Genomic DNA, 12793 nt, shown 5'->3' with positions numbered 1-12793 from the left:
AGCTCTAGAATAATGCGTGGCCTAGGGTGGATAATAAGGAGGAGTTGCAAAGTAGGCAGACGGAGAGACGAGGCATGTGCTGCCGGAAGCACCGCTGTCCCTTCTGGTTTGGGATGGGAGAGGTTGTGTCAACCCCACCAAGGGAGGAAGGGGTAGGGGGAGTGCGGGGACAATAATGAGGACCCATGAGTCGTTTGTCTTCCGCACCAGCGGCCAAGGAAGAAACTGGGGAAACTCTCACGAGGAGGAATAGAGACGGTCCCATCCCTTTGTTTTCGTGGGTGGACTCCATGTTCGCCTACCCCACTCCACAAACCTCTGTCCTAGAAATGGAGTCACAAGCCATTCTCTCAGAAATCATGTGAGAGCAACAACAACAAAAAAAGTGAGCAAGGACACATGGATAACCTCTGCCTCCTTTACAACTTACGGCCCCACAACACAGATTTTATACATGCATCTCACACAGGTGTCGTACGTCATAGCGCAGATGTGACATGTACCTGTATATAGACCTACAGCTGTTTTCTACTCACATAAATTAACCTAATCACTCAGAGACTTGAATTCCTAGATACTGGGATAAACAAAAACAGACACTGCCCTGTTTTCATGGTGCTTACAGCTGGGATGACACAAACACCCCTCCTAATAAACAGATCACTATCAACGGACGGCTGTGCTCCAAAGGGACGTGGCCCAATGAGAGCCCACGACAAAGGAATGTGCCATGGGCAGCCTCGTCCTGGATCAGAATGCGTCGTCCTCTGGGGGCAGCGAGGCTTGACGTGGGCTCCAAAGACTCAAACAAATGGAATTAATTCCAAGACGACATATAAACAAAAGAGGGGCGCTGCATACAGAGATTAGATGGGCGTCTAGAAGGGCATGGAGCGGGGGTTACTTGGGTAAACTTCAAGAGGAGTCCTCACCACTCAATTACGTGTTCCGTTTTCACACTTCTTCGTTTGGAGGCCCAGATGCCCTCAACGAACACGCTGGACGGAACACAGACCTTGCCTTGGTGTTGCTGTTTTCTTAGGGCCAAACTCACACCCAGCTGTGGCTTCTGAGGCTACAAATGGGCAGCTCACACCTCCTTGCTACCTCTGTGAGACTCCAGAGATGTGCCAAGAGGTACCTCCTCCCGTTACTTACAAGCCAGGTACAACACTAAGCTTTCTGGGACTCGTACTGATGCCTTGAACGCAGCTTATTTGTGGGATAAATTGTTATTAAAGTGGGACTCTGATGAACAGGCCACATGACTGCATAAACCTTGTTTCCCCTGAAAAGCATCTAAAATTCCCCATCTTTCCTCTAAAACTTATTATCTGTGTCTCTTATCAGGTGTTAGCACCTTGAAGAAATGCTCTGATCAGATACCTAAGGGGAGTATCGATAATTGTTTTGTGAGCCATTTTCCTCGTAAGAAACAACCCAAAATAGGATTATGGCTTGACTTATCACCTTAATTTAGCAGGCTAGCTTCCTGCACGCCCCAGCGGACCTCACCAGCCTTATGCATGTGGGCTCTTAGCTGCTCTGTGGTCACTGACAGTGTGGCCAACACCTTTCAGGGTGACTTTGTGCACATTCTGCCTCCCCGCCAACCTCTCTTCCACAGAGTTTAATATCCACATCCCCTGAGGTCTCCCTTACTGTTCCAGTTTAAGTCAGCTAATTCCCAAATGGAGTGCCAACCTGCACACACTGATCTGCTCCCACCTCCGAGAAACCGCACTGGTCATTTTCCTACCTGAAATGCTCTACCTGCTCCTGGCTCAAACTGCTTTCTAGTCCCACCTGCTCCATGGAGCCTTTCCATAATAACAGCTCCCAGCCTCACTTTTATCCCTATGATTCTGACAGCTCCATATGCACAGCTATCTAATGATTCAGCCACTTCGATGTTTAAAAAGCACCAACGATCCTTTCTGTTATAACTGGTTCAGTTTCCATGCTGGCCCCCGTTTCCTAATTCCTTTGCAATCTCCCGGTGTCAGAAACATCGTAAATAGTCCCTAAATGCTGCCGAAGTTCTAAAAATTAAGATCACAAGAAAGAGCAGAAATGTCTTATATTGTAAAGTAGGGTCGTAGTTGAGCACAAATTATTTATTCACCACCGTGTTCACTTTGCCCAACGGAAGCGCCCACCATGTGCCAGGCTCCGGGCTAGGCACTATGGTCTGAACTTGAAACGTACTGGATGGATTTCTCAATCGAAGATGATGGACTATAATGTCTTCTAATAAATAAGAAAACATTTGGACGTGCCAGCCTTCGGAAAATGGAAAAATGAACAGCTGTGCCAAAAGTGGTTTTGTTTTGTCTTTTTTTTTTTTTTTTTTTTTAATCCTCACTGCAACCTAAGCAAAGCATGGCACACTGGACAGACACCAAATCGGCTAATATTCTGCTCTTAGGACATCCTCGGAGACAGTGCACTTATAAAGCACTCCCCACCCCTTCACCTCCAGAATAGCACAAGCCAGCAAGCCACTTCAAACATTTGTAAGAACTCCCTCCTAGAAGGCTCCTGGTTAGCCTGAAAAATCTCTGCATCCAAGATGAGTGAGAGAACACCACTGGGTCAGCAATAAGGGTTACGTCCCAAAGTAGCCAGGCTGCAGTGAAGACCAAGGCCATAAACACGGCTCCTTATCAACAACATGGAGGGTCTCCAGGTTACACCCTTTTCGCTGGTGTTGCATCCCACGTCATTTTTACCTCCCCCCTTCAGACGAAGAGAACGAAAAGGAAGAAAGTCCCCAAACACTAGGAACACATTTCTTAGCCAATTAAGGCTATTGATTGGAAACGTCTGAGTTTCGACTCTCCTATCCTTTAGGAAAGTGTAAAATCCAAACTAGTGTCAATATTTGGACACATTAAAAGATGTCTTTGTCTCTTCTCACTGTGGTGTGGAGAGTATTCGGACCATCTGCCAGGCTCTCCCCTAGACCTGAAGGCTAAATGGGGGAAGAACACACAAGTCACATTTCTGAGGGCTGAAACTCGATTATTTCAACCCCAACTTACTTAGGGCTGATTTCCTCAAACAAAACTGCAAAAAAAAAAAAAAAAAAAAAAAAAATTAGTAATAGGAGAAAGTCTGCCATCTAGAAATGCCTATCTGTTTTACTGTTTCTGCAACTTCCCCCAGAAGTCCGCCTGAAGGTGCAGTCAGCCTGGGGGTGGGGACACCTCCATAACCTGGAGAACCACAGGGAAAAATGCTCTGTTTCCCAGCACGGGAAGTAGTCTGGAAGGAGGAAGTGGTTGCCAATATGGGGCCAAAACAACAAACTCTTCCCAGCGCCCTCTGAGGCACCAGCTGACCCTCTGTGGAGAGGTGCCAGGCAGGTGAGAGGTGAGAGGGGCAGGCTGCAGACAGGGGGAGTGCTGGGGAAGAAGGACGGGCCAGGAGCCAGGGACTCCAGGGCTGGACCAAGCAGCCCATATGGCCACCAGCAGGGGTCAGCGTGGACTCAGTGAGCTCTGGAGATGGAAGGGGGCCTTCGGGATCAACTAGCCCAGGCCCCACCTGACTGAGACTAAGAGCTAGTCAGCAACTTGTCCAAGGTCACAAAGCTAGTGAGTGGAAGGTCAAGGGCCAGAACCCATGCCTCCTGTTTCAAAAGCCAGGGAAACAAATGTTGTCACATTTTGGCTAATTGTATCAATTCCTCTCCTATGTTTTCAGACACATGTTTGCCTCTGAGTATCTATACTGACACAGAGATGCAGAACAGCCTTCTGTGGTAATAAGCCCAGATTCTGGAGCCAAGCCCTGTGAATCTGAATCCCTGCAGCTCTGTCAGTTACTGTAACCTTGAGCAAGTCACTTCATGTCTCTGCGACTCAGTGTTCTCACCTGTCAAATGGGAGTAATAACCACCTACCCCATGAGTTATGAAGCCTCCTAAATGAGTTCATACATGCTAAGTGCAGTGCCTAGCACAAAATAAGTGCCATGTAAAAGGTAGGAAGGAATTTCTTAGGGAGGAAATAATCCCCATATTGGTTTCTCCCCAGCCCCCAGTTCATCTTAGTCACAGGTTACTGACTTTTCCCTACAACACCTGGACATAATGCATCCTCACACCGCTGTCTCTTCATCCATTCAGGCCCAACCCAGTCATGCATTAGATAGAGGTAAACTGGCCAAAATGCTCAGAGAGGTACAAACTCTGGCTAAGTGTCTATTTTGGCTACTGCTCGCCCAGCCTACTGCCCACCCAGATTTCCACTTCCAAGACCATGGACTCAGAAGTTACCTCTTTGGATCCTCATCTCCTACCTTCCCAACCCACACACTCCTGTGAGCCTTGGGATCTGCTTTTTTACCCTCATCATGCGCTCTAGTCCCTCAAACCTCCTGTCATCACAGGCCTTCCAACCTCACTTACCTGCCTGTCCTACCTGGACTACCTGGCCAACCTTCTCTGTGATGCTGTCACCAGCTCGCTACAGATTCCTGCATCCCTCATCCCACAGGGAGATCACACCACATCCCTCCCAGGCTGCCAAACTTGGTGGAACAGTCAAGAAACCAGGCCAACTGCCTCCAGGACAGACCCATGCTAACCTCACCCTTCACGGCTAACTGGAGGCCTGCCACATTCCCATGGAGCCCACCCCGGCCCGCTCTCCTCTAGCTCAGACTCTGACCACGGCCTTTGCCTCAGAGTCCACCAAGGAAGCCAAGGCCACCAGATAACCGAGATGACAAGCTCTCTTCCAGACTAGGGCTTCTCAGACTTTAGCGGGCATTTGAATCCCCTGGGGATCTGGTTAAAATGCAGACTCTGATTCAGCAGATTGGACTGGGCCCTGGGATTCTCCCTGGTGCTGCCAATGCTGCTGGTACCCAGACCCCACTTTGAGTGGTGAAGTTCGAGGGGTCACATAATGTTTAACGTCTGCATTGTTCTAGATCTATTCTTTTTAATCTTCCTGACAAACCTGCAAGAGAGATATCTGTCCCATTTTACGTATGTAGAAACTGAGGTTCAAAGAGGGTAAGAAACCTACCCAAGGCCGGAGGGCTGCTGGAGGGCAGATTCCAAAGCCTGACGCCTACTTCTGCTCTACATAAGGGATTTCCACGAGCAGAAATCGTTTAGAAAAGCACATGGAATGGTTTATTCGTAATACAAAATCTTCTTAGCTGATGAGGATGAGACAAAGATGAGTTATAAAAGGGCCACAGAGTCCCCATGCTGGAGATGCCACCTAACAGCTGAAGGCCTAAAAGCAGCTCTCAGAAAGTAGGTTAATTCCACCAATCAACATGGAAGAAGACATCCAGAGGAACAGGGGGAAAACTTTCCATTTGTGCAGGGAATGAAAGGGAACACACAGATAACCTCTAACTGGCATGCCTGGGGCTTTGTGGCCATTCTTTGGGCTAAAAAGGTTGAGAGCACGGCGGAGACCATGTGTCCCACACCACAGTGCTCCCTGCACATTCGCCCTTCCCTCCTCTCTGGGAGACGGGCCTAGCGCTCTGACCTCCAAGGGCAGGGGCGCCCTGGGAGCCCCCCACCCCGCACTGCCCCACCTTCCCCAGAGGGCAGACCCAGCAGTCATCCTCCCAGGAGGCACGCTGGAGCCCTGGGTGCTGCTCAAGTCGCTGGTCCTGCCGCGCTCCAAGCTACTCCCCTCACGGTGGTCTCCCACCGGGGACCACTTGAAAAGGTGGGCTGTGGCGTCTGATGGCGAGCCCCACTCCACTCACTCCTCCACATTGGTGCTTCTGCCTCCTCCTTCACTGTTGAGTCAGACTCACAATCTCCCAGTCCAGCGCTTCTCTTCATCTTGATCTTCCCACATTTTCAGCAGCAGCTGCCCAATCCCTTTAACAAGTCCCCTCAAACCCTCTCTGCTTGCTTCTGACAGAGGGCTCTCCTGGATCTTCCTCCGTCCCTGCCCACTCCTTCTAGAACTCTCCTTTCCCGGTCCTGCCCCCTCACTGCCATCATTCCCGAGAACATGCCCTTGACCCTCACCTCAATCATCCAGGTGGTGCCGCGCTTTGTGGTGACACCACCCGCCACCCGTCCGTGCCGCATCCTGTGTGCCCCCCCGCACCCCCCTCCAGGACGGCAGCCCTGAGTCAGCTCGGGTCACTGAGGAATCAGCACTCAGAACAATGTCGGGGCTGGAGTAGTGTGCGCTCTCTCGGTAGTCACTGAATGAATACATGACCTCCTTGGCAGGTCACTGGGCTGCTCAATTTCCATCTTCAAACAGCTCATCCCAAGGCCAGGCCGGGGCTAACGGGCTGTGGCTGACAGGGTAAAAGAGGTAACCAGCAATCTCCATCAAATCAGAGGACACACGGGAAGTGATAATATCTGTATGACTCTCTTCAGTAAACAGGGTTTCTGGTTTTAGAGGCAGCTCTGACCTGGGGGCTGAGGGCCTCAGCGTCATGACACACCTCCCACCCACCTGGGGCCCCTTCCGATGGCCCACAAGCTGCTAAGTTCTGCCCCCGTCCAGCTCTAGGTAAGGACAAAAGACGAGCCATTGTCAGGATGCTCTTGGCCTGGCGTCCCTTCTGAGAAGTAACCCAACTGCCTGCACACCACTTTTAGTTCATTAGGATTCAAAGGTAGCGCCCATTCTGAAGTGTGCCCTGAGCCCTTAATCATAATTCTGTTCTTCACGGTGCTAAGCAAAATCCACCCTAGACAGGGCAACACCAGCCAATGTTTCTCGATTCCCTGGAAACATCCTTCATGATGTAAATGCTCACGTTCCAGCTGCTTATAAAGGTGCACAGCAGGATGCAGTTATGGTCCCAGAACATCATACTTAAACTTGAACCATGCTGCTTAGCGACTCCACAATCTCACGCAAACACTCAGGGAGTACTGTGGAGAAATCAGCATTCGAAGGGCACCAACGTGCACACAGTGCCATCTCTAGCCTCCTGGAAATCCCAACGCTGGTCCGCAACGGTGCTAACTCCCGGCTCTAATTCTGTTGCTTTGCAAAGACTATACAGTTGGCGTGGGGGAAAAATATTCCAAGATCTAAAAACCACTGACTGTGCCAACTGCAGCACTTCGCCTTTTCCAGAAGATAAATTATGAAGAATTTTTGCCAGTTCAAGTTATTTCCCCAAAGCAGAGAGTCGAATGGCCTTGCTACCCTGCCTTTAAGACTCCGATGCAATTAAACTGAATAGCTATGAGCTGCCCTGACAGCTTCCCCCCAACTTCGTTTGATAAAGTGAGACGCAGACACACACTGACAGACAAGCACACACCTTATTTAACTGCCAGACACAGCGCCAATATGAAAATGTACATCCAATCTACAGGGGTAAAAATCAGCTCTGCAGCTCCGTGACTAAAGCAAAATAGCCATATACATGCCGACCAGCCCGACTGCCTTGTAAGGAACGATCACTGACAACTAGGGTTCCTATTCAGCAGGCTAATAAGAATAATTATAGCCAGGGCAGGCATTAATCAGCTTGGCAGATACAGGAATTCTGTTAACAAGGCTAAAATGAGTGCCAAGGAATCTCTGAAGGCCACAGCACTTCAAAGACCGTTAAGCTGGGTAGATTCACTAGGGTTCCTCCTGCCAGTCTCCCCCCTCCTTCTGCCTTTGGGTCCCAACCCTCCGAGCAGGCGTGGGGACCTGCTAGGGGTTAGAGGTCGCCACACCTGAGAGGGGGTTCGTGGTACAGCCGCTCCAGGAACTGCACCCGGACTGCACTCACCCCAAACCCTCTTGTTTGCAACTGCGCTCTGGCTGTCAAGGCACGACCACCCTTTTCTGCCAAAACTAGTCTCAGGCAACACACAGCATGAGGTTATGGCGAGCATCGGTCAACTCGTTCCTGAGTACAGGCACAGTGGAGTCCCATGATCACATCCTGGCTCTGCCTCGGAACAGCTGTAGGACTCCGGACACGTGATTTAACTTTTCTGGGCGTCGCTTCCCTCGTGTGCAATGTGGAGAAAAGAACAGCACCTTTCTCAAAGGGTTGTGAGGATTACATAAGAGAATGCACATAAAACCTGATGCTCGATATGTACTCTCTGAACGGCCGCTATTATTGCTCCATTCCATACAGAGCCCTCTACAGAAACTAAGAGAAAAGAAACATTCGCTATTACGGGCACGCGCACATTATAGGAGTGGCTCCGCCTGGGCTTAGCTTTTTACCTTACATCCTTTGTAACTGACACAGAGACCGCTAGCTCTCCCCCCAAATCCACTGTTTTCTCTCACAGCGGGTGGTGTTCGGTGGCTGCCAGGCTACTTTGCATTTCTCGGCTTCCCTTGCAGCTAGTGTGAGGAAGCTAAGTTCTCTTGAATGGAAAGTGTGCAGAAATGATGTGCACCCCTTCAAAGCCTGGCCTAGGAAATCGCCATGCGTTCTCCTCCACGCTCTTTCCCCCTTATGGGGCTGGAAAGGAGATGAGGACAACCAAAGTGATCTTAGATGGGCTGAAGACAGGGGAGCTGCCATCAGCCTGGGCGCAAGAAGGGCTGCAAGGAGCAGGGATATCACTCACCCTTGTCATCTGAAGCACCCCTTGGCACTGTTATGAAAGACACTTCTATTGTTTGAACCATGATGCTTCAAGTCTCTTTCTTTTTTAAAGCAGTTTAGTCTACCTAATTAATATAAAACTCTTCTATCTCATTTGAATTTGAAAATACAGAGGTAATGCTTTTGTCATTTAAAAACCATTTCAATGGATTTGAAAGTTGTTTTTTTTTTAAGACACAAATGAAGAGAATATCTTAATCCCTCCCCACGACGGGTCTTCCTCTCACTCTCTAATTCATGCTGTATACTAGTGAGGACTGACCTCCTCAAGCACATTGCTGTGTTGTATTAATTTCACCCTGAGAGCTTTTAATGGCTACCCATTACCCACAGATAAAGGGATATATGCATGTATCTATTCAGTTGACCAACATTTACCAAATACCTACTATGTGCTGCCAGGTGCCCTATTGGTAATAGGAATACCATAGTGAACAGGATGAACATGATCCTTGCCCCTGGGGATATAATCAGGGTGAGGATTCGGACCAGAAACAGACAACTATCTACAGTGAAATAAATAAGTGACATTAGAGGAAAAGTACGGGCTGCCCGGCAGTACCCCCAAAACCAACGAACCCATCCCTCACAGCCCACATGTCTCAGCCCAGCATGAAAAGCCCTCAGGAGCTCCCCAAGCCCACCCTTCCAGCTTGCTCTCCCATTAGAACCTCCCCCTCCCACCTCCAGCTCCATGGAACTTACATGCCCTTCCTGAATGAGCCGAACACTTTCACTTTATCCACACTCGATGCCCTTCCACAAGTGTGCTTTTCCTGGAATGCTCTTCCACCCCTTCTTTCAAAATTCTAATCATCCTCGAGGATGCCACCTTTTCAGCAAAACCAACCCCAACCCCAAGTCAAAATTAATCATCCTCTTCCCTGCTGCCTACCAGCACTTGGTGTCTCTGTCAGGTGTTTCATTTTGTCTTGCAGTTCGCTGTTTTATTTATCATCTGTCCATCCACCCGCACCGACCACCCAGGGAGGCATTTGTCTGTGATGTTCTGTGGACTCTGATGGGTATTCAAGAAATGCCGTCGTGAATGGATGGACAAGACAGGTCAGACACAGGGCCCTGCTCCGGGAAGCTGAGTGGGTTCTGATACGATCACTGAGAGGGAGACTTAGGAAAATTTCATGGAGGAAGCAAGTTTTAGGGGAAAAGGGAATACATAGGTGAGAGAAGAGAAGCAGGAGGGACGTTCCCAGGCCATGGAAAAGGGAAAGGCCGGAAGGTTCACACAATTCTCTGTAAAGGACAGCAAACAGTTTCCTTAGAATGAAGTGTTTGATTCAGAGGGAAGCAACACAAGGGCAGGCTATCCTTGGAAGAAAAACCATAAAGAACCAATGAGCAAAGGTGGGACTCCCAAAACTGATCCTTCTGGAAAACAATGAACTAAGAAGGGAGGCTGGAGGAAAAGGTCAACCAGGAAGATGTCCAAAGTTATCTGTGTGGGGAATTATCAGAACCTGGGCTAGGACAGTAGCTGTAGAAACAGGAAGAATGGGAAGAAGCCTGAGTCTGTGCTAGGGGAAAAGCCACAGAGTTGAGGGACTGTGTGAACATGGAGGTCACAGAGGGCAGTGACGGCAAGATTTTGCTCAGGATGCAATACAAGAGGGAAGATGAGCTTGTTTATCGACATATTAAGTTTCAGGAGCCAGTACAACATGGAGGGCTTCCCAGAGGTCAGAAAGAAGCCACACTGGTGAGACGCTGGAGGGCACACCGGAGCGCAGGGCTGTCATCTGCAACACCAAGTTCAGGAGATGTTAGGTGGAAAGGCACTGGCTGGTGACACCTCAGATATTCACATCTACTTAACATGCAATGCCCTGCAGCGCAGGACACAGTGGTGCACTTACAACCAAGACTTCTCCAAGTTGTGCTTTCCCCACTTCTATTTTTGCTTTTGCCCATCTCTCTTTGCCCCCTCTCCCTTTTTCTCCCTCATCATAGTTACTCAAGGGCATTCTTTTCAGACTTCTACGTGAGCCCACCATCTAAGCTGGTACATGGGTTGTCAACTGCACAGCTCTAGAGGGTCACTCACCTTGGCTACAAAGTGAAGAGCAGCTCTTAGGGTTGTGCAGTGCACAACCTGCGCGACCATGGGGCATGGCCTGGTTCGACCCAGACACATTAGCCAATTAATGGGTATGGACTATCACAACAAATGGAGAACTTCAGGGGTCCCGGTATGAAAGGGAAAGCTCTAGGACCCGAGACCATACAATACATGCTACAAAACTAAGTGAAGGATCTGGAAGCGTTCTGCACATGGTTGCAGCTAAAGCAATATGGCTGGATGAGCTCTCTTGGGGAGTGAATTCCAGAAAACCCTTCAAAGATGAAGAAAGAAAACACAGTAGCAGCTAGAAAGGCTGGCCCACCCGCAGCAGGAGTCATGGGGGTGGGGACAATGTGGGCCCTGGTGTCAGCAGGATGGGAATGGCTGTGGGAGGCTTCCACTGGGACCCTCTGACTCTAACTGCAGAGTAGTCATTTGCCCTGTGTGCAGCTGGGGCCTGGCTGGGACAAACGCCACACACCATGCATTCTGCAAAAGATTCAGATCTGCCTTCTCTAGGGGCTTGGAAGGGAACCCTGGGTCAGGTCACAGGACTCTTTCTGTTCTGGCTGACACAGACCAAAGGGATCCAAGAATATTAAAGAATATCAAAGCCCTGGGGTCAGCCCTCCAGCACCTCCGTGGGCACTTAACAAACATATGTATTTCTATGGCTGATAACTGCATAGTTATGTTAAATAACCATATTACCATAATCATGTGTATCTACACGAAAATGGTGTCTGTGTGTATGGGGTAAAAGGAAAATGGAGAGGAGGAAAAAAAAAAAAACACCAAAGATTCCTTGGGTTGGGGGGACGGCGCTGGGTCAAATTATCAAGAGGCACCCAGGTTTGGGGAGGGTGGAAGACAGGGGACCGCAAAGGGAAGAAAAGTAACAGGTAGGAAAAGTTGGAGAAGCCAAGGCTCCCAGGTCTTTGTGTGCAAATGTGCAGCTAGGCAGCTTCAAGAAGAGCTAAAGGAAAAGACTGAGGCAGAATATCGAGCCACCGCCAACATGACGAAGGACGCGCACACCGATTTTTCCTAGCGCTCTGGGCCACCCCGTGACCTTCGTAGAAGGAAGTTGGCGGATTGTCTCCCTTCCCTGGAAAGGCAGCTCAGCGTGGGCTGGCATGTGCCAGGGACGGGTCGGCCGGTCTCGGCTACGGCGGGGCACATCAAAGGCGCCTATTTCCGCCCCCCTGCTGCGGACGCGGCCGGGGACCGCGGGCACCTTCCAGGCCCGGAGTTCAAGGTGAGCCGGGCTCCCGGGCGGCCAACAGGTAGGGAGGGCTGGGGGAGGCCGGCCACGGGCCACTCCCCCCTTCCCCCCGGCACAGGTGGGGCGAGGCGCGGCCTGGCGGAGCGGCCCGGCCGGATTCGCGCCCGGCTCCGGGCGGCCCCGCGCCGTTCCCCGCCGGCCCGCGCCGCCCGCGGACCCCGCCGCCTCTCCCGGGAGCCGCCCGGCACCCCCGCGCCCCAGGCCGCGTGCCGCAGCTGCGCCCCCACCGAGCCTCTCCCCCGGCCCCCGCGCCCCGCCAAGCCCCGCGCGCACTCACCCAGCCACAGGAGCGCCAGCAGCAGCGGCCTCGGCGCCAGGCGCCCCATGCTCGCCGGGCGGGAGCGACTCTCCCCCGCCTCCTGCGTCCCCGCCGCCTCTCCTCCTCCTCCTCCTCCAGCTCCGGCTGCTCCAGAGTCCGCACTCCCCCGCCTGGGCCGCGCGCCTGCTCCGCTCTCCTCGCGAGCCGAGAAATCCCAGCGCTGGGCCGTACGTGCGCCCCTCGCTCCGCGCCGCCCGCCCGCCTGCCCCCGCCCGCCTCCCGCCTCCCGCCGGCCGGGCACCGGCAGCCGGGCGCCGGAGCCGCCCCGCCGAGCCGAGGAGCGCGCAGCCCCGACCGCTTCCCGAAAGCAAAAGGGAAGAGCCGCAGCGCCCGCCCGCGCCTCCCATCCGGCGCTCTGCCAGCAACAAACACAAACTTTCCCAAGCCCCTCCCCGCTCCAGGTAACGGAGGCAGCGCCCCGCCACCCGCTTAAAGGGGAGGAGGCGTCGGAGCCCACCCCGCTCTCCCCTCGGGCCCCCGCCCCACGACAAACTTTCCTCCGACCTTTAAAAGTTGGCCGGGG

At 51.7% G+C, this 12793-nt stretch overlaps 1 protein-coding gene across 1 annotated transcript in view; it reads right to left on the bottom strand.

Moving 5' to 3' along the window:
• Positions 1 to 12438, bottom strand: part of PTGFRN (prostaglandin F2 receptor inhibitor) — a 79284-nt gene extending 66846 nt beyond the window's left edge. Inside the window, exon 1 of the mRNA XM_021689951.2 lies at positions 12229 to 12438. Within this exon, the coding sequence (XP_021545626.1) occupies positions 12229 to 12277 (49 nt within the window). The 5' untranslated portion in view covers positions 12278 to 12438. The remainder of the gene's footprint in view (positions 1 to 12228) is intronic.
• Between the last annotated feature and the right edge of the window lie 355 nt (positions 12439 to 12793).

This window comes from Neomonachus schauinslandi, chromosome 4 (genome assembly GCF_002201575.2).
Source record: "Neomonachus schauinslandi chromosome 4, ASM220157v2, whole genome shotgun sequence".
Classification (NCBI taxonomy): domain Eukaryota; kingdom Metazoa; phylum Chordata; class Mammalia; order Carnivora; family Phocidae; genus Neomonachus; species Neomonachus schauinslandi.
Note: the sequence above shows the minus strand (reverse complement) of the source record. Positions and strands in the feature narration are given on the sequence as shown.